This window comes from Micropterus salmoides, unplaced genomic scaffold, assembly GCF_014851395.1.
Source record: "Micropterus salmoides isolate LMB-PRFRI ecotype aquatic unplaced genomic scaffold, ASM1485139v1 Ms_hic_scaffold_16, whole genome shotgun sequence".
Lineage (NCBI taxonomy): Eukaryota > Metazoa > Chordata > Actinopteri > Centrarchiformes > Centrarchidae > Micropterus > Micropterus salmoides.
The window spans coordinates 17,193,043-17,214,279 of NW_024040707.1; the positions used below are offsets into that span (position 1 = coordinate 17,193,043).

Consider the following 21,237-nt stretch of genomic DNA (forward strand, 5'->3'; position numbering starts at 1 on the left):
AGATATACAAACCAGGTCGACCGAAAAAATGTTCAAAATATTCTGTGATTTTGTTACAGCTTCGTGCTTCCATCAACCCTACAAGAATTAAACTAATACCTTTTACCTTGTGAAGTACTGACCGGAGTGTGTCTGTAGCATAGTATAGAAGTCAAGAAGTTTGGCACAGAGGCAAAGGAAAATAAAAACATTTATTTTGCTACCAGACAAAAAAAGTACACAAGAATCATGCCCGTATTGGAATTAATTTAGTGTATTGACACCTATTTCAAATCATGTCTAATGATACCGTACCTATACTTAATGTAATAAACAAAAAAAAACATAAATCTTGGCTGTTTCTGTTTCCCCCAATCCTGTCCTGAAGCTCCCCTATAGTGGGTTGTTTGTCTTGGCAAAGGCTTGTGTCTACGTGTGTACTTCTCCTGCTGAGCTGTCCAGCTGAAACAAAGTCAAGGAGGACAAGAAAGCAGCGGCTTGGATGCTGAGCACAGAACCTGCTCTCTAAACACTTTAAGGACCATATATTCACTCTCTGAGTGAATATCAGGTTCCCCCTGCCTCCCTCTTTTGTGTAGCCATCACAGGATCTACTAGCCTATCGCTGGAGGCAGTTTCTTGGTAGGAGAGATCAGACGCAGGCCAGAGTCATCAATCCCCATCACTGAGTTTTGCGCATATCAGCGTCTCAGGGAGTGACTGCTTCTTGTCATGTGTGAGTTGTGGCGATGGAGGTTCAATAATTGAATGTGAGTTGAATGATTCTGTACTCACAGTTCTGATAACAGGTGCAGTCGGTGGAAGGCTCTGGGCTGGATCTCACTGATGTTGTTCATACTTAGATCCCTAGAGAGAGAGGGGGGGGGGGGGTGAATCAGTATCAAAGGATAAATCAGTGTATACCTTATCAATGTTCTTTCAAGCTACTCAGGACATGTACATTTACAAATGTTTAGGCTTGGCGCATTTTTCACACTGCGATCAATCATGAAGAGTGGGGAGTAGTGCGCAGAGAGAGAGGTTAGCGGGTTAGGTAGTGAGGTTGGAGGACGAGAGGGAGGAGAGGGAGATGTAGAAGAGAATTTTCCCCAATGAATCATTGTTGGGCAGCTGCAATTTCCTCCTCATCCCAGAGACTCTTTCTCTTTTCCAGATGTCTCACTCTACCTTCTCTCAGATCTGACCCCTTGGTCTCCCTCCATATCTATCTCTCTCTGTCCCCTCTTCGTCTCTCCTCTTCTTTTTTTTGTCCTCAGGTTTCTGAGGAGACCATCTCCTCCCCCCTTTGTTCACTGCTGTAACATAGACACACTCCATTTCTCAGCATCTCTGACACACACTCTGACGTGAGAGGGGTTGGTGTTGATGCAGCTGCCTTGTGGTCAAAGAGGGAGAGGTACAGGATGCTCAGATACATGCATGCATTCACACACACACATTCAGCGCACGCACGGAACTAGTATGAGGACAACTTATGTGTCAGCCTCTGGTAGAAAACATACATAACCTTGTGGCCCTAGTCATGTAAGGTCATTTCTTTGATAAACACAATGAAAGCATAGAGGTGTTATGTCACCCCTTCTTTGCTTTCACAGCCCTTGGGGTCTCGCATGATTCTTCAAGAGTGAGGCTTGTATGTGCGTGTGTGTCTGTGTGTGTATGACACTAACCATTGCTCATAAAGCCAGACCACCGGGCTAGCAAGTGTAAACTGTGCTCTCAGAAGCCCTTCGCAGTTGGGAGTTTTGACACGCTGGCTGTTTGTTTGTCAAGTCAGCCAAGCTGATGGGGGGCTGGATGAATTTATCCGCAGGCAAGATCTATATTCAGCTTCAGGGGAGATGTGGAAAAAACACTGCACGATAACACTCTCCAAGTCACCACTTTATGTATTTGAGTAGCCTGTCATTTTTAAACAAATGATGTATACCAACAGTTTAGTCCCTCTGTCACTTTGGCTTGAGGAGGTGTGTTCTCACCGCTCGATGAGCATGCAACATTAGCTGTGTCCTTTTGCTGTGAGATTTTGTAGGTCAGATAATTATGTAGCCTTTTTACAGCCTCTGCTGACATTGAATTTTTTCCTTATGAAAACATAATACTGGCATATTAGTCTCCCTGCGTAGGAATTTCCTGTTACAGATGCCCCCTCCTGGGGGGTCTGACTGCAGAGAGAGGGGTTCAAGGTGTTACTCAAATTAAGGACACATAGGCAGGGTGGATGCTTTCAATCAGAGGTGAGGGGAAAATGGTTGATTCTGTAATTATGTTGCTTTTGTCTGTAACAGAACAAAGTAGGGCATTTAATTACTGACTTTAACTTTGTTGTATGTTTTGACGGGCATGTCCCTGTAGTTTTTGAATCTTGTGTTCAGACAGCCAGTTCTGACAAGCACAAGAGTGGCATTATACGCATTTATAGTAATATAATGCATACGCATTATGATGGGATATATTGAATGTAGCCATGTTTGATTACAATACTTGCATTTATTTCTTTATTGTATTATATGTCCATAGAATGTTCTTATCTTATCCAGCCTATATCCAGTTTATATATAACATATCGTAGTTACAAATGAACAACAAACGAGTGAACTAACTATATAAAGAAGGTAAATCCAAAATTTAAAATGCCCTTTTAAGTTCACCTCAGCTCCTAAAATGTAGTACAGTGTAGCTAATTACATTAAACAAAAAAATAATGGAGTATGTATTTCTGTTACTGATGGCGTCATGGGACCTCAGGTCTCCATCTCAACAGACGTACTGCGGTGATGTCATGTGAATCATTTAGACTTTGTGTTTGTCCCATTTTTGGCACACTCTTCTCAGGCTCCAGGCAGTACTTTGGGAATGAATACAACAAGTGTAATGCACTACTGGCTTGATTAAAGTCAGAGGTAAATATATGTGATAACAAAGTTGCCATGGAGATGACACAGCCAGCAGTAACAGCAAAACCAACTGACATAATCAAGACTGTGTGACATCACGCAAAATAACACGCAGTCACCTCATGGGGCCTCATGAACAATACACATACACACCTTAATCCTATTCATTGTCTGTGTATTAATATTCTACTGAGAAAAATATTTATTGGGGGAGATCATTAAAGCAACACACAGACACGTGCAGGCGCGCACACACACACACACACACACACACACACACCCACACACATCACCCAACTTCTGGGGATGCGCCCAAGGATGGAGACAACTCTCCATTATCTGGTCCTGATTAAAGAAGCCATAAACAAACGTTGTGTGAAGTCCATAACAGCGGCCTCACTCAGACAGAATAAACACGCAGCAATGGAGAGAGAAAATGTTTAAAAATAAAGACACAGTGGTGAGTCATGGGGAAAGGTTGAATGCAGCTCCGCTCGGCTGTGCTCTCCAGCGTGCTCATTGGGAAGCCGGGGAGAGAGAGAGAGAGACATTTCTGCTGTGCAGGCCAAGGCCTCCGCTGACAACTTGACGTATCGTTGGAAGGCGCTGCGCTATGGCTTGTTTTTAAAATCAAATAACAGCTGTGGCTTTTTTAAACCATGATAATTATGATTGATGACTACCACATGTGCATTGTGTCGGCTGGCGCTGTGACGTGCAGATATTTTCAGCGCAAATAAATGGCCGCAAAAGCAATGGGAAAGGGAGCGCTTAAAGATTTTGCAGGCTCCACAGCGTATGGGAGTTCCACAATTAGAATTGGGGTTTCTGTGTCCTGTGTTTATGGGCACCTCTAATGTGTGTGCTGTGTTAGAGACAGGGAGATCGGGTGCAAGTATGTGTGTCAGTATCTGTGTCTGTGTGTTCAGTACAATATTATTTCCATTTATAGGTGACTGCGGTGTGTGTGGTAAGATGTCTGTCGCTCATTTTCACACCCCTATTGTTTTCCAGTGAGCCTGCAGATGTGGTGGGTACAGTCCCTGGTCGCCGCTTTCACCACATCATAAATGGACGCTACCAGGGCATGGAGACGGATTGCTGTGTGTGTGTGTGTGTGTGTGTGTGTGTGTGTGTGTGTTCAAACTTCATGTGGTTTCTTTATTTTTCATGTGAGTGTTCAGTGGGGAACCGTCCTGCCCTATCTTGGCCATCGCGGCGTCAAGAAAGCAGCCCGATACTTCTCGCAGGACAACACATCTCTCAACCAACAGAGGCACATGGGCCATCTCCTCCCCTCAGATCTCCGTCTGCTGCTGAATGATGAACTAAAGACTCCCGAGCAGAGGATGTAGACATTGAGACCCGTGCTCGTCCCTCAACAAACACGCTCACACAAATGTGCCTCCTAACTGTTCTTTTTATCCCCCTCCACCCTGAACTTGTGGAATGACTGACAAAGCCCCCAGTGATCTCCGTCTGTGTTTCAGTCTTTTTGTGTGTTTAAGCACAGTAGTGTGATATCATGGCCAATATTGCAGCAATTGGCGGAGTAAAAAGATATGGGCATTTTTCCATTCCTATCCCCCTCCATCGTTCCGTGATTTGCAGATACACAATGTGCTCTGATAGATCGTTTAGTCTTTCCTCTCCCAAGTGTGTGAGTGTGTACGCTTGTGTGCATGTGAATGTAAGAGAGGAAGGTTTGGCATGGCAAGAAAGGCAATGCACTGCATATTTGACTGCTTTACGCGGTGATTGATTGAGTAACCATGGCAAGGAGCTTTTCTTAAGGGGGGAACAGAAGCATGAAGACATAGAGGTACATTTCCATTCAACAGCCTTGGCCCTTTCTCTCCCTCACTCTTATGCCACTCTATTGCTCACACTCTTTCTCTCCCAATCTCTGTTTCAAATTTCAACTGGAGCATGGGGTTACACAGTCCGGCAGTTACAATAATGTGATTCATCATATTTCCTCTTCGCCGTCAACAGAACTACTGAAGTATGTTATCGGCTCTGTGATCAAAGGCAGAGTGTGTGTGTGTGTGTGTGGGTGTGGGTGTCAATGTGCCCCTAGCACCGTTGTAGCCAATTTCAACATGGAAGCATTTCTGACAAGAGCTGGTGATTTAGCACAGCAAAACAACTGGCCACATCATATGAGAAACACTTCTGTTTGTTTTCAGAGATGTACACACACACACACACACACACACACACAGCCGTGCTACATCCACAGGCAGTCATACACACTCCAGGCTCCAGGCTTTTGTGGGGTGGGATGATGGACCACCCTGGCGAGTGAATATACCCTCAGAGCGGGACAGATGCAATCAGCAGTCAGGTGTCTGTTTCTGTCACCAACAGTGAAATGTGTCAGCCAGAAAAAGTTGTGCAGGAGCAGGTTGAGGAAAGATGATTTGATACATTTCACTTTGGAGAATTCCATTGACTCAAAGAGTCTCAAAAAAACAACTTGTATGGAAAAGTTTCTGGCGTGCTGCTCAAGCATAAAATTGCATGCAGGTACAGTACATAACAAAGCAGGCGAAAGCATGTAAACAAGCAGTCTTACATTGCTGCCCTTGAGAGGGATGTTTTTTATGACTCGCAAAAAAAATCACTTCACAAGAGCCATGCCCCGAGGTCTTCCCCTTCACTTCCTCCCCTCTCTCTGTCTCTCTCTCTCTCTCGCTCGCTCTCTTTCTTCTTGCCCTTTCTTCCTCGCTCAGGTGGAGACTCTTACCAAACAAACAGCCAATAATGGCGGTAAGCTCTGCTCCTTTGAAGGCGGCTTATCTGTGAGGAACATTAGAGTAATAGATCTTTAGTGGAAATCAACAACCAGAGCCTTGCCCAGAGGGCAGGGGTTCTGCATTAGCGGTGCTTGAGCCGCACCTTGGCTGTCTTTTACAGTAACTATGACAGTAATGTCTTCAGTTGGATTCAGCCAGTCTGATCCTCTCCGCTTAGTCCTTTGAAAAAGTTAAGGCTGCGATGAAAGAGGATCTTTTATTCCACACAATGCAACTGGTAGTCAATGCTCGGGCGCCGCCTTAAAGAGGTCCTAAATGGTTGTGTGCATTACTGTGTGTGTGTGTGTGTGTGTGTGTGTGTGTGACAGAGAGTGAGCAGAATGTTTGTGTGTCTGATGTGTGTGCAAGGGTGAGGTCTAAGTGTGTTAGCTTTTTCTATCTGAATAGACTGACTGCTTTGGCATTCAGTTTCTCTCGCGGTCACACATGAGCTTGCACACACACACACACACACACACACACACACACACACACAAACACAAAGAGTCAGGAAGGAGGGTACAATGCTGTCCTCCCCTCCTCCTTCCTCTAAAGATGTGTTTTTTTTTCTCCCTCTCTCCCAGACTTCCTGGGAGGGGTACACTGCCCTTTGTGTCCGAAGGCACTCTCTCTTTATCTTTCCCTCTCTTATTCTCTCTTTTTTTCTCATTCACGGGGCACAAAGAGAGAGGGAGAGGGCGAGGAGAAGTCTTTCACCTGGACAAGGAGGGCCACGGGGAGGATTCGGCTACAAAAGAGCAGAGAAACAGGGAGGGAGGAAGAGAAAAGAGGAGATAACAAGACAGAAAAGGGTGATGCGTCTGTGTATTTGTGTTCCCATGTTTTGTGCACTTTTCCGCTCACTGCGGTTTAGGGGAGAATGACAGGCGGATGTCTGGGTGGAGAGAGCGGCTGTTTAGTCTGAGGCCATGTCATGGGAAACATATTCATGCCCTCTGGGACTTATTCATACCCTGGTATAGCACGCAAGCACACACGGATCCACACGCACGCACACGCGTACACACTCTGTGTCCGCTCCTTGTCCTCCCACACACACCCTGTCATGAGAGGGGAGGGGGGTGAAAGGTCAAGCACTTCAGTACTGGAACAGGAAGTGTTGGAACAGTCGGCACCACACAACATACAACTGCCTCCAACATGTGGACAGGACTGACAGGCAGCTGTTGTGGGTAGGACATAGCTGTGGAAAGCAGAAAGGCATTCATAGCCCTGCCCCTCATCTACAAATCTGCTGTTTTGGCATGCATATTTTGTCCTGCTTTCATGTTTGTTACATGACATGTGCCTGACAAAAGGAAATGTTTCATGAGCCCCGGACAAACACATGCCACTAAAATAATGGGGAAAAAAGGGGGTTACAAATTTCAGCACTTTTGCACACATCCTGAAAAGGTATCTCTTACGGAGGTGTTCTTTCCTGCACACTGATTCGAGGCAGATCCTCAGCAGCGGATACAACAGTAAATGAAACCCGATGAGTATTAGTGTCAGGCTCTATTATGACTTCATTTGGTTGAATGGCAGAAACAGGAGGACACTAGATCTGGTTGGAAGACTGCTGAAATCCACCCCTGGCTCACTCCTCCTTTACTGCTGCACTCACAGAACCATGATCAGCTCATCTGCTCCATATATTTAACAGTACCCGAGGATAACATCTAGACCTGAACTTAGATCAGCCCTTGGTGAAATCTTACCCCATACCAATGAGGACATGTGGCTGCTGTTGGTTTAAAGAGATTTAGTTTGGCCTCTTGCCATGCATGTAAAAAGTCCAGATTTCCTCTTTTGCTCCTTCTCAGACATGTAATAGAGACGTGAGTACGTCTGGCTGCAGTTGCAGAGGCTCTGCAGTGGCAGAATTCCCTCCAGTCTCCCTTTAAGGCAGATGGAAAATACACCTGTAAAGTCCAAGAATTATTATACTACTGCCTTATGCCGTCATAGTGACCTGACTGCTGTTTCTGCATTCAGATCAGTTATCTCTACTTACTTCATTCATCTCTCCATCTTCTGTTTTCTACACCACTTTCTGGACATTCCTGTGCAGTACCCCCCTATTTGGCTATGCTACATGCGTGTGCCTGAGGTGTGTGCACATGTGTGTGACATTTAAGTGTGTCTGTGATTGCCTCTTTGTTCCCTTTAGCTAACTCCCGTCCCAGTGGTCCATTCTCCCAAGCTAATCCCTGCTAGCATCGCTGTATCAGCACTGCTCTGTGGGATGCTTTGATGCTGCGCAGGGGGATTGGATAGGGCATTAACCATCATTAAGTCAGTATGTGCATGTGAGTGTGTGTGTGTTCAAGCAAGCATGTGTGTACATACATCCATGCTTGAGCAACGTGTTTCCTTGCATGGGGGTCTTGTGGGTACATGCGTGTGTAAGTGTGTCTCTGTGTGTGTGTACGTTGCTGGAAAGGGCATTAAGTATCATTAGCTCTTACTAGTCATCACCTGCACACTGCCAACTCCGCATGAGCCACTTTAGTCTGCAGGCCTGGCCAGCGATCACACAGACGTACAGACAGACAGACCCATGTTGAGGTACCAGGGAAACTTGGAGATCTATGTCCTACACACACTGCTATCAACACTAAACATTCTCCTTTATGTCTGAAGCTCACTACTTGAGTTTTTTATTCTCGACAATTCTGGGCATTTATTGTGTTATATTGGAATACGATGGGTGAAACTCATGACAGTAATACATAAATCCCATTTTACCATTTGCAGAAACACTATATGCACTGTGCTTTATATATGGGAGCAAAGAAAATAGAAGAGACAATGAAAGATGAGACACAAACTATACAAACCAGAAAAAGATCCAAAGAAAGCTAAAGAAAATTATTATATATACAGTACAGGCCAAAAGATTGGACACACCTCTATTTACATTGTAGACTCTCACTGAAGGCATCAAAACTATGAATGAACACATGTGGAATTGTGTACTTAACAAAAAAGTGTGAAATAACTGAAAACATGTCTTGTATTTTAGATTCCTCAAAGTAGCCACCCTTTGCTTTTTTGATAGCGCTGCAAACCCTTGGCGTTCTCTCAATGAGCTTCATGAGGTAGACACCTGAAATGGTTTTCACTTCACAGGTGTGCCTTGTCAGGGTTAATTAGTGGAATTTTCCCCCTTATTAATGGGGTTGGGACCATCGGTTCTGTTGTGCAGAAGTCAGGTTGATACACAGCCGACAGCCCTATGGGACAACTGTTAGAAATCATATTGTGGCAAGAACCAATCAGCTAAGTAAAGGGAAACGAGTGGCCATCATTACTTTATCAAATGAAGGTCAGTCAGTCCGGAAAATTGCGAAAACTTTGAATGTGTCCCCAAGTGCAGTCACAAAAACCATCAAGCGCTACAATGAAACTGGCTCACGAGGACCGCCCCAGGAAAGGAAGACCAAGAGTCACCTCTACTGCTGAGGATAAGTTCATCCGAGTCACCAGCCTCAGAAATCGCAGGTTAACAGCAGCTCAGATTAGAAACCAGCTGAATGCCACACAGAGTTCTAGCAGCTAGCAGAGTTCTAGTAGAGATTTGTTTGGGCCAAGAAACACAAGGAATGGACATTAGACCAGTGGAAATCTGAACGGAGGTGAACGGATGGATTCTACATGCCTGGTTCCCACCGTGAAGCATGGAGGAGGAGGTGTGATGGTGTGGGGGTGTTTTGCTGGTGACACTGTTGGGGATTTATTCAAAATTGAAGGCATACCGAACCAGCATGGCTACCACAGCATCCTGCAGCGACATGCCATCCCATCCGGTTTGCGTTTAGTTGGACCATCATTTATTTTTCAACAGGACAATGACCCCAAACACACCTCCAGGCTGTGTAAGGGCTATTTGACCAAGGAGAGTGATGGAGTGCTGCGCCAGATGACCTGGCCTCCACAGTCACCGGACCTGAACCCAATCGAGTTGGTTTGGGGTGAGCTGGACCGCAGAGTGAAGGCAAAAGGGCCAACAAGTGCTAAGCATCTCTGGGAACTCCTTCAAGACTGTTGGAAAACCATTTCAGTTGACTACCTCTTGAAGCTCATCAGGAGAATACCAAGAGTGTGCAAAGCAGTAATCAGAGCAAAAGGGTGGCTACTTTGAAGAAACTAGAATATAAGACATGTTTTCAGTTATTTCACACTTTTTTGTTAAGTACATAATTCCTCGTGTTCATTCATAGTTTTGATGCCTTCAGTGAGAATCTACAATGTAAATAGTCATGAAAATAAAGAGAACGCATTGAATGAGAAGGTTTTGGCCTGTACTGTGTGTGTGTGTATATGTATATATATATATATAACAATCATCTTTGCCCTGATTTGGCTTCTCTAAGACTTTATGGAGGCCTGATTCAAGAGAAAAATCTGAGGAGCAACAGCAAAAGAGGACCTTGTTTGCTGCAATCTGCAGTTCTTCCTGCAGCAGGAAACCCACAACATTTGGATGGGAGGCGATATCCTAATTTTGGCTTAAACAAATCTGCTTCTTTAAAGAAAGTGTGGTATTTTTCTTAAAATTGATAAAAACAAATATAAATAGTCTCATTTATGCGTTATCTAACCATAATCACTGACACAAATGACAGATCGCAAAAGTCACAGTTCATGGATGCACATGTGTGTTGGGTCTACATATATGCCTGTACACACACTAGAACAGTTAGGGACATTTGTCATGGCCTGGCCCAGGCTGAGACAATGCCTTCTCTGTAGTGGAGAAGAGAGAGCCAGGGCACTCTCATGTGCACACACTCACACACACGCAAACATTCCCATGGATTCCCAGGGTTGGAAAGGGGCTGAAGAGGAATCTGGGCCATGCAGGCATTCTGAATCCTCTCAGTCAGAAACAGGCCTTCACCCCTCAACCACACGTCACAGGGAGCACATTCCTAGCCCCCTGTGTCATACTTGCGTCATGCTGCTATCACAGGAAACACACAGATTTACATATTCTATCAATGGGCACAGGTCTGACCCAAACAAATACCAACCACTGTTGTGTTCAGTCCACATGCAAGCTCCTGTACACATATACTCCAAACACATGCTCCACACCCTGATCTCCACCTCCTCCACCCTAGTTCCCTTCAAGATCTTGTGTCGTGATTGCTTTCTACTTATTTCTAAAGGACAGGATATGGAGCGGTAGAGCACACTATGGCCTCTGTGTCTTCTCTGCCTGCCGCTCCCGAGGGAAATGTCATTGTTTCTATTGTTATCCTCTACCTACCTACCTGCCGTCTGTCCCTGAGCGACATTTAAAAGCCTCCCAGGTTGCTTTCCGGAAACCACCAACCACTACAATATCCAATGCTAACTGCCTATCCCTTCTCTCCAACACCCTCCTGGCATAAATTTCACTTTTGTAGCTGGCCCAAGTGGCTTTCTCTGATGGTGCTCACCGCAGGCCTCTGGGGAATCTGGGAGAGAGCACAGGTATTGACATTTCAAGTTTGCAGGAAGGAAGGAAAGAACAAAGGGAGTGTGTAAGGGAAATAGTTTGTGCAGTAAACTCCTCAGATGAACTATTATGACCAGCCTGTTCTCATGCTCAGGCGTCATATATACACGCTTTGGAAAAGCCGTCTATTGTACGCAGAACGGCGATTTTGCGTGTATAGTGGACGCCCCCAGGTACGCGTGTATGTGACGCCACGGGGTTCCGGTCGCTAACTAGCTAGTTAGATGTTTTTGTTTAAGGAGTTGATAGCCCCCTCGAGGCAACTTCCCTAACTTCAACCATGGCATTAGTTAGTGCCTAAACCTGTGCACATCGGCCGTCTTTTGTGTTGCAACGCTATTGCAAACTGCAGCGTATCATATACACGCAAAATCGCCGTTTTGCGTACAATAGACACGGCTTTTCCAAAGCGTGTATATGTGACGCAATTATGACATATCCTACTCTTTTCTTCCTCCATATAATCAAAGGTGCGTAACTCTCTTCCCCAAATGTGATACACAGCTGATACTTAGTTGGCTTGTAGCCAAAGGACCTCCTCCCCCAACCGACACACACACATACCTTGAAAACATTTAGAACGTTTGGCTAGGGTACACACCCTTCACTCCTCTGCCCTGAGCTATATGCATTCATTTAGATTAGAGGCACATTGCACATCAGTGATTATACATTTACATTCAGTGCTGCATGACCAGCTACAACACCTGCTGTTAAGACACACACACACAATCAAGCACTTAATGTATGGATTCTTGTTATATCTGAAGGAGGCCAGAGGAAACAGGTGAGGAAAGGAGAATGGGTGGAGAAGGAAGGATTGAGGGAGGGAAGTGTTGTTGAGGCGGTGGGCTACCATAGACTTCTGGAGCCAGGACACTGATACTGAAGCTGATAGCTGCCATAGAGGACCCGCCACTGACAGTACACACACACACACACACACACACACACACACTGTCCTCCTTTCTCTGCAATTTTCTTATTTTTGTAAATTTTTTCCCTTCAAATCCTCCTCCCACTTCCATCGCTTACAAGTTCTCTCTCCCTCCCTTTCTCTCTCTCTCTCTTTCTCTCTCAGACATAGTGTTTACAGTGTGACCCCCGGTCGCTCATGATAGGAATCATTCCATCAACATAATGGCTAAATGACACGCACACGACTGTTACAGTCATCACCGTACAGGGGCAGGATGTTTTCTCCTGCGTGTGTGTGTGTGCTCATATGTGTCTGTATGCCTGCTTAACCTAAACTTAGGTCTTCCACTACACATTACTCTGTCACCAATGTCTAATCCTTTCCTTTCTACTTGACAGTTTTCACCCCTCTTCTTCATCTTCCCTCTCTCCATTTTTCTTACACTTTTGCTTCACCTCCACTGGCTAGAAAAAAACAAATTCCCTCAGCAGTCTGGGTGGTCTTCACACACACACACACACACACACACAGACGCGCATACTCACACACTCCTTGGTTTTCCTCTGTCTGCTAATGCGCTTGCAGTGGTTTCCTGGCCTCGGCCAAAACACTGTTAGAAGTTCACCGCTACCGCAAAGCATCACCTAATCGCTGCTCAACTCCAGTGACAGACCAGCCCCAGCCCCACATTTACACACACATACAATGAAGACCGCTGCAAGAAGTGTGAGATGTGTAAACATAAGCACCTGACAACCTTAGAAACAGTCAGTGTACAAATATCACACCAGCCAGGTCATCGTGATATTAGTTATTTTCAACACTATTCAATGTTTTCTTGAAATATGGATGTCTATCAAGGGGACTAATTCATTTGCTACTTATTGTGTCACTGTGAAGCCGTCTCTAATGACAAGTAACCTCACTTGCAGCCACACATAAAATAGCACCGAACCCCCCAATGTACGCACTGTACACAGTGTTCTCAAACTCAACACACAGGCGCACACACCCACGCGGACACACACCCTTGGGCACTGTCTTTCCTCTCTAATCTGATATCAAAGAGAAGTTCTTTCAAAGCATCTCACATGACAGCTCATTTCATGTGTTGCCCACGGAAACGATTATTGCCGTAAATCTCTACTCACTCTGCTCAAAGTAGCTCGGAGCACCTTTGCCTCCGAACGGTTGAATTCCATTGCAACCAATATTCACTTCGGTGTTATAGTAGGCTACAAATGTTTTTGTTGATTAGTATTCCGTTATGTGTCTACCTATATGCAGTGCAGTCGTCCAACTGTGCAAATAACCTCTAGAAAATAGAGTGAATCATGCATATCCTGGATTGACCTCTCGGTCACTATAGCACGTACAGTTGCGCTGACTTTTGAAGGGCTCTCAGATGACACGGGTGAATGATGTCATATACTTTCACAGCGTTGTGTTGGATGTGGTTTGTAATGTGGACTGTTCCCAAGCAAATCCCTGTGACCTCAGCAGCCTACAGTATGTGCTGGGAGGCTAATCCAGCCTCCGCAGCACAGTGGGGCGTGCTGGACAGTTCGACAGATCCTTGTGAGGATTGGATCAGCTCTCCACTTTTGGAACCTTTTATACTCCAGGACGAAATGAGAAACTGTAGCCTGCTGTGCTGGGCTCTGGGCTAAGTGTGTGTGTGTGTGTGTGCGTGTGTGCATGTGTGCATGTGTGTGTGCCCTGGGCATGTGCGCGGGCAGGGTTGAAAATGGGAGGTTGTTTTGTTTGTGATGATTTTTATCAGCGGGGCAAAAGAGAAATCTGTGATTTTCCATCTTAATTTGTTGTGGCATCTCTCCTACTGTCCCACATTCCCTTCTCCTCCCCGCTGCAGTAACGTGTGTGTCACTGTGTGTGTGGGCGTGTGCGGTTGGTCGCTGAGTTTATTTATCTTATTCTAAATCAGCCCTCAAACTCACTAATTGGTCCAGATCCACTGTTAGGTAACCAGGGGAAATGAACAATTACTCTTGTGTTTGTAGGGAATGATGTGTGTTTGTGTGTGCATCTGTCTGTGTGTGTGTGTGTGTTTGTGTGTGTGGCTGTAGTGGAGCAGTTATGGGCAGTATAGACTTTCACGGAGGGAGTCTCAGATCATCACTGTTTTTATTTTAGAGGAGGACTGAGAGGCTCAACACTCTCCCTCTCAGATTCATCCCTGCCTGTGTGTGTGTGTTTGCTGGCTTTTAGCTGTGTGACATGCCCCGTCGTTGGGCCAACCGCCTGGTGTTCTCCTAGGTGAGAGTGATTCCTGGATGGAGTATGAGGCCGTATTTCACCTCAATAAACTCCCCATGTGTTTTAACTTTCAAACGAACACAGTGGAATCTGGCCATTGCAGGCACCCATGAGAGCCGAGGTTGTCGGGCATCATTCATATGTCTTTTATGTGTCTCTTTAAGAGTCGTTTGCTGCACAAACTGTTGATTTTTCCTCTCTCCCTATGAATTATGTCCCTCCACTGTTGTAATACTTGTAGAGCCCCTAGTGAGCAACTGCTCTATCACACCCTGTTTCCTGGATGTGACTTCTATCACTTCAATATCAGTTATCACAAAGTGTCTGTAATCTGTCCTCAGAGGCTTACGCAGTGAGGCAATTTGTAAGATTTGGCTGTAAGCCACAGCAGGGAGGTGTAAGAAACTCAGATCTCCTGTCTTTTGCATAATACAAGTCCAAAGCTTCTTGTATTGGCTTTGATAAATCCTAGTGGTGAGTAATGTTAATGATCATGTTTTTGATGGTATTTAACAGTATGTGCCACTTCTCAAGCCAGCTTTTCAAACCCACACTCACAAATTGTTTGTTTTTTAGATGATCAAGCAAAAGAAAATGGAGAATTAAATTAGTGTTGTCAACAGTTTCTAGCTGTTTGACCACTGACTTTAGGTATCAGCGAGATACAGAATAGCTGCATAAAACTGGCCATTAAACCTCACTCATTTGGACATCTGTGTTCAAACACTTCCTCATTCACACACACGAACACATGCTTGTGTCATGTGCTTGCAGCTTACACATGCACACACACACACACAAACACTTGGATACATGTACACAAAGGAATACACATGCGCGCACACACACAAACTCTCACGCTGGGTCTCCAGTTGGCGCTCGGAAACCTGATACTGAAAGAAGTGGTCTAGTAATTTTGCCATAGTGGTCAAAACATACACTCACACACACACACATGTTCCTACTCGGCCCTGTCCATTTTTATCCACATGCAGGTTTTGCTGCTGTTTCTTGGTCACATATTCAACCGACTGTTGCCTTCTGCTCTATTTTTAAAAAGGGTATCCCAGCTGCAATTTAGCAGCATGAATTAAGAGGTTTTTGTCCAGCTTATTTATAAATTAATGATCAAGACCAACAATTGGGGCTCACGATTGGCAGGCACGTTTTTTTTTTTCACAAGAAACTCATTGGCACTGAACCATTACGAATAAGAAGCGGATTGAAGTTTGGGGATCAAGGTAGAAGGATGAGATGCAAAGTGGGAACACAAGGAAAGGATGACTGGGGTCAAGGGCACAGTCAGGACCAAGCAAGGGGCCTGGAGATGGAAAGGCTAAAGTGAAAAGCAACAAGACAACACAGGAACTACACAACTGTACTCACAGGTAAGTGGTGAGAGGGCTGAGGTCAGTTGGCACAGACGATAGTCCCAACTCCGAGCAGTCCACCATGACGAAGATGCCGTCTTCTTCACACTGGCATGGAGACGGGCACAGCGGTGCCACCGGCCCCTGCCCCCACACTCCGGGGGCGGACCCCCAAACTCCTCCAGCCACGCAGAGAAGCAGAAGCACAGGCAGCATGTCTGACTGCCCGCCTGGCTGCATCTACACCTGTAGGGATGTCTGTCTTGCCACGCTCTCTTTTGTCCTCTCTGGTGTTTCAGGAGACAGCTTTGATCAAGTGAGGAGGTTCCAGTGTTTCTTTGCTCTCCCAAATACTCCTCTCCCGGCTCCAGTATCGATTCAAAAGCTCCTTACTGCCTTTTTCTCCTGTGCAGGTTGTCCACACTGTAAATCTGTCCCTGTCACAAGTTCTATCTCTTCATCTCTCCTCTCTGTGTGCCTGTCTCTCAGTCACCACTTCATCCCCAGGGGTTAACTATGTTCTGACTTCTTCCACCTCTTCCCTGTCGTCCCTCTCACTCTGCCCTCTCCTTTCTCACCGTCTTTCTCCCCAAAACACAGTCACTCTTTCTCCCTCTCTCTGTCTGTCTCTCTCTCCTTGTATATATCTCTTGCTCTCTCTGTCTCTCTCTCCTTACCTATTGTAGAAGGAGCGCATGAATTGTGAATGAGCCACCCTCATTGGCCCAAAATTTAGGGATGGGCTGGAGCATCTCCTGAAAGTAGGAGGGGCCCGCAATTCTCAAACTCTTCCCTCTCGCTCTCCTTCTCTTCCTTTCCCCCTCTATTACTTTGCCTTGAAGCTCAATGTGAAGAGAGAGTGTTTAGTTTGAGGAAGGCAAACAAGGAGGAGGGTGGTGGCAATGCAGTACAGTGGTTTGAGACTAGATTTCTACTTGTGGGACCTTATGAATGGAACTAAGAGAAAATGAGAGACAGTGTTTGTAGCTGAAAGTGAGAGGAGGAAAAAGCCATCTGTGGGGGATAAGAATGAGAGCAGCAGAGTGTGTTTGGTTGTGTGAGAGAGATGCAGAGGGTCAGAGTGTGTGACTGGGAGTGACTGTTTGGAGGAAATTGGAATTCTGACACTTCAGCACCCCTCTGTCCCCAGAAAGAGCAGAATCCAGTGTCTCGTAAGTCACACCTTCTCAGGTTTCTGCCGCTGGAATGTCGCGATCGCACATACACACACAAGCACATATGGACACCCATAGAAAATAACAGATTATGAGCGACTGGCGCAAAGGAGCTCACATATCAATTTCACATGCACACACTCCGGTCTATAGAGAGAAGAGTGCGGATTTGTGAAGAAGCGTCAGCTGCCTCGGGCTAAAGCCTATCTCTATCACACAGTCTATCTGCGCTCACTTGCAGCTTTTCCACAGAATCTTGAAAATAATCTCATCTGAGCTCCCTTTCAACACATAATTCTTGCTTGTGTGGACTTTTTATTGAAATTAAAACTGTGCTTTTCCCGATACATTGAGGACAAATAAGGGCTACATACAGCCAGAGAAGAATGCTATAAAATTAGACTCTCTTGCTTCACGTTACACAACTAAGCTTTATATGTGATGCACCTGTAAGTACAGGATGTTGCCTAACCACCTAATGATGCATTCTATAATTATAGCAAATCAAAGAAAAACTGGCTTGCCATTCAAAGCAACACCGATGTTATTTTGTCCTTTTGTTAAATTTCAGGCGTATCTCCCAGCGGCAAAATAGCAAGCAGTAAAAAGCTGTAGTAGGGAGGGCAGATGAGAGAATTTTTCCAATAGAAAACACAGCACCAATTGATTATTGCAATACTTTTGAGAAATTTTTACAGAAATCCTTTGCAGGGTTAGCATTAAATCACACCTCATAACTCCAGTTTTGGTGATTTTCATGTTTTAGTGGAGGGATTACACGGTCATCCATGAGTTGATAAAATCTGACAACCACTTGGGCTCATAAAATCTATTCAAACCCCAAAGGACTAGCTCAAAAATGCATGATAGTCAATGTGGAAAACAAGGCTGTTTCCTGGGAAGCTGAGGCTTGAGGAACTGAGGATTTCAATCGATGGTGGTGGTGTGTTACATGCAAAGCCATGAACAAGGCTACAACATGTAAAGTTATGACACGCAAACAGGCCTTGAAGACTGCATAGTTGCATAGAAACTGGAGCCTGAAAAAGTGCACACCACCCTATTTGAAATATATAAAACTGTACAGTTGTAAATGTCTTTGCACCCAGTTTGAGTTTGTCTACCCCTCCGGCCAGTCTGTCCGTCTCACCGTCTCTCTCTTCCTCTGTCTTTCTTTCTTTCTCTGCTATTCTCTGTAGGCTGAATAGTTTCTCATTAATTAATTAACATTCCTATGCCACTGTGTTTTCTGAGGGGCCTTTGTTATGGCCCCACAAAAACTCTTTCAGAGCCGTTCTCCACATAGTCTCTCTCTCTCTCTCATGCTCTTTCTCCCTCTCTCGTTCTCTGTTCTCTTCCTCTTTGTAGTGGAATGTCCGTCTTTGCTGTCTCTTATCTATTTTCACGAGCATTTCACTATACCTCAGATGCAAAAAGGCAGATATATTACGGACCCTTCAGAGGAAGACCTTGCGTGATCTTATGGTACATCCACTTAGAACACACGCATTCCCATGGGCACACATGCACATATACAAAAAAAGAAAGCACATGCTCTTCATACACCTGCAAACTCCACCTCTCTTCTTCTTGCGGGCAGAGCTCTGTCATCTTTTTAAATGCTCTTTAATTGTCTGGCCCCAGGTGAGCCCTAAAACACACATACTGTAAAAACCTGCATGTCTGGTCTCCTGCCTGTCTCTGTCTTTCTCCATCTGTCTCTCTGTCTTCTTCTTGTTTGTGATACTACTTCCGTTCAGTCGCAAATACAACCGCAAATGGCACTCCTTACCGTAAGAAAGTAAGTTACGCATTTGTTCAAATTGTACCCACTCTGACCTTTCTGATGGAAGTCTGCAAGGTTAAATGAGAGTCACTGTAATCCATTCTTCTCCCGTGGGGGAGAATGTGAAGTCCCGTGTCTGTTACTCCACAGGGAGGATAAATGCGCCTTTAAAAATGAGTTGAAGAAGTAATTAGTTGGAATAAAGGCATGCATATTCAGAGGCACAGGGCTAATACATACTTTTTTTTTTTTTTATGTGTTAAAGCTAGGCGATTTAGTGCAAAGTGCTAAACCCACAGCAGTGGAAGTGGATCTTTGAGCAGAGCTACCACTGATCCCTTGGCATCAGTAATTGAACTAAGCTAGGCTTATCTCACATTCAGCATGCCTAATAATAGTTTGACATGTCAGCTGGGATGATATGATGCTTATTTGTTTGATATAGTGGTGATGCCCTCCCTGAGTCTAGATTCTGCTCAAGGTTTCTACCTGCTAGAAGGGAGTTTTTCCTTGCCTCTGTTGCCAAGTGCTTGCTCATGATGGGAATTGTTGGGGCTCTGTAAATAATATTAGAACTGCTCCATATGAAAAGTGCAATGAAATAACTTCTGTTAATGATTGGCACTATGTAAATAAAATATATTTGAATTGAAGTGATGTGTGGTATTGGTGTTTTGTCTTTTGATACTTTGCGTAGTCTGTTTTAGCGATCTATAGCTATAAATATGACCAGTGTGTGATGTCATTTTGTTAGTTGTTAGTTGACACCTGCACTGAATCACTTGCTTTTCAATGTGCCACACTGCTTGTGCCAGTAGTGCTAAGGACAACACACACTGGCAGCATTTGACAACTCATTTTATCAGATTCCCGGATGGCACATCTCGGCTACGTGACTACTGCTCCTGTCTGTATGACACATTTGGTGTGTTGTATTTCAGTATCACTTAGGTTAATAAGCTCTGTGTGTCAGTAATGTTCAAATCACACATTTTTTAAGATTTCAAATTCCACTCAGGCCCCTGGAAAGGCTTGTTTGGGCCCTGGGTCAAATGAATGGCTCAAACACATGCACAAAGGCACACACACACACGCACACACAGTTGTTAGTGTGTGCAGACATTTGTACATGCCACTGAAAAAAGTATGCGTGCACTCGTATTCTCCCTTTCTCTCCTTTCTCACACTCGCTCTCTCACTCACACACGCTATCAAACAGTCTGCATCAGATCAAAGCCAGTGCTCCCTCCCTTCTCCTCCCCCATCCTCCCTCTCTCCACTGTGCTCTCTGGGCTGTAAACACTATCCAAGCAACGGCAGCCTTGAAGACACAAAGACAAGTAGCTACCTGACACCTGACACTAACTTGAGAGCACTCACCGTGGTCTACCTGGGAATAAAACACACACACACACACGGCTACCTGAGCTCCTTGCAGCAAGAAGAGTCTATTCAGGCAGAGAACAGACAAAGTAGCTGTGCAATCACCCCCCCCCCAACACACACACTCCATCCCACCTCACATCCTCCCCCCTCATACTGTGAACTTTTTGCACATTCCCTGGTAAATATTTTGTACATCCCTGCACAAACTGCACAGCTCTCATTAAAAAGTTATATTGTACATCTTTAAAAAATGTTCATATATTGTCATTTTGTATGTATGCTTCTAAACCTACAGTACTTGTTTTATCTTTATATTTTCTACTTACTGTGTTTATTGTTCTACACCAATCTACCAAAGTGAATTTCTTGTATGTGCAAACCTACTTGGCAATAAACCTGATTCTGATTCTGATTTTCACAAAACCTCTTCCCCACCCACAACCAACACCTACCATTAACCCTCCAATTAAATCCACAGACCAAAAGTTGACATAAGTGAGCACACTTGTGTGCAGACATCTCTAGATGCATATGCGTGCAAACGTGCCTGTGTCTGTATTTGTGCATGCTTAGGCTGTACAGAGGCAATTGAAGGTATACCCAGCGGAAGCAAGTGAGACGCCCTGGGTCGCTGGTGGCGGCAACCTAGGTGTGTACTCTGGCTTTTCATGTGAAACCACCTGAAAGCCAACAAAAGGTCCCTCTCCTTCCCTCCATCCCTGCCCCCATCCCTCTCTTCCTCTCTGTATCTCACAGTACAAAGGAAAGAAATGAATGAAAGAAGGAGCAAGACGTGGATGCAAGGGCGGGGCAGGATGGGTGAAGAGGAGGGGGTGCTGGCAAGTGGGCAGATATTTTGGAGCTATTTTCCCGTGTTATGGGACAATAGTAGGCTCAGGCACGTGATTAGTCATGGAGTTCAGCAAACCACTCCATCACACTCCACCACAGGCTGGTGAGAGCTCTTCCCCTCAACTGGAGGGTCGCAAATTTGTAACATCTGTAACACACCACCAGAATTGTTATTGACACGTTAATGTTATTTGTATTTTGATGCTATGTCAAATTAAAAAGTTAGTGGTAAAAATATTGGTAATTTAGTTATACAGTGGCAATAATA

General features: G+C 45.0%; 1 protein-coding gene across 1 annotated transcript in view; it reads right to left on the reverse strand.

Annotated features, from left to right (window-relative positions):
• Positions 1-16,466, reverse strand: part of LOC119905451 (leucine-rich repeat-containing G-protein coupled receptor 6) — a 37,560-nt gene extending 21,094 nt beyond the window's left edge. The window contains exons 1-2 of the mRNA XM_038722509.1: positions 15,787-16,466; positions 775-846 (exon numbers count right to left, since the gene is read on the reverse strand). Coding sequence (XP_038578437.1) covers positions 775-846; positions 15,787-16,010 — 296 coding nt within the window. The 5' untranslated portion in view covers positions 16,011-16,466. The remainder of the gene's footprint in view (positions 1-774; positions 847-15,786) is intronic.
• Positions 16,467-21,237: the final 4,771 nt, after the last annotated feature.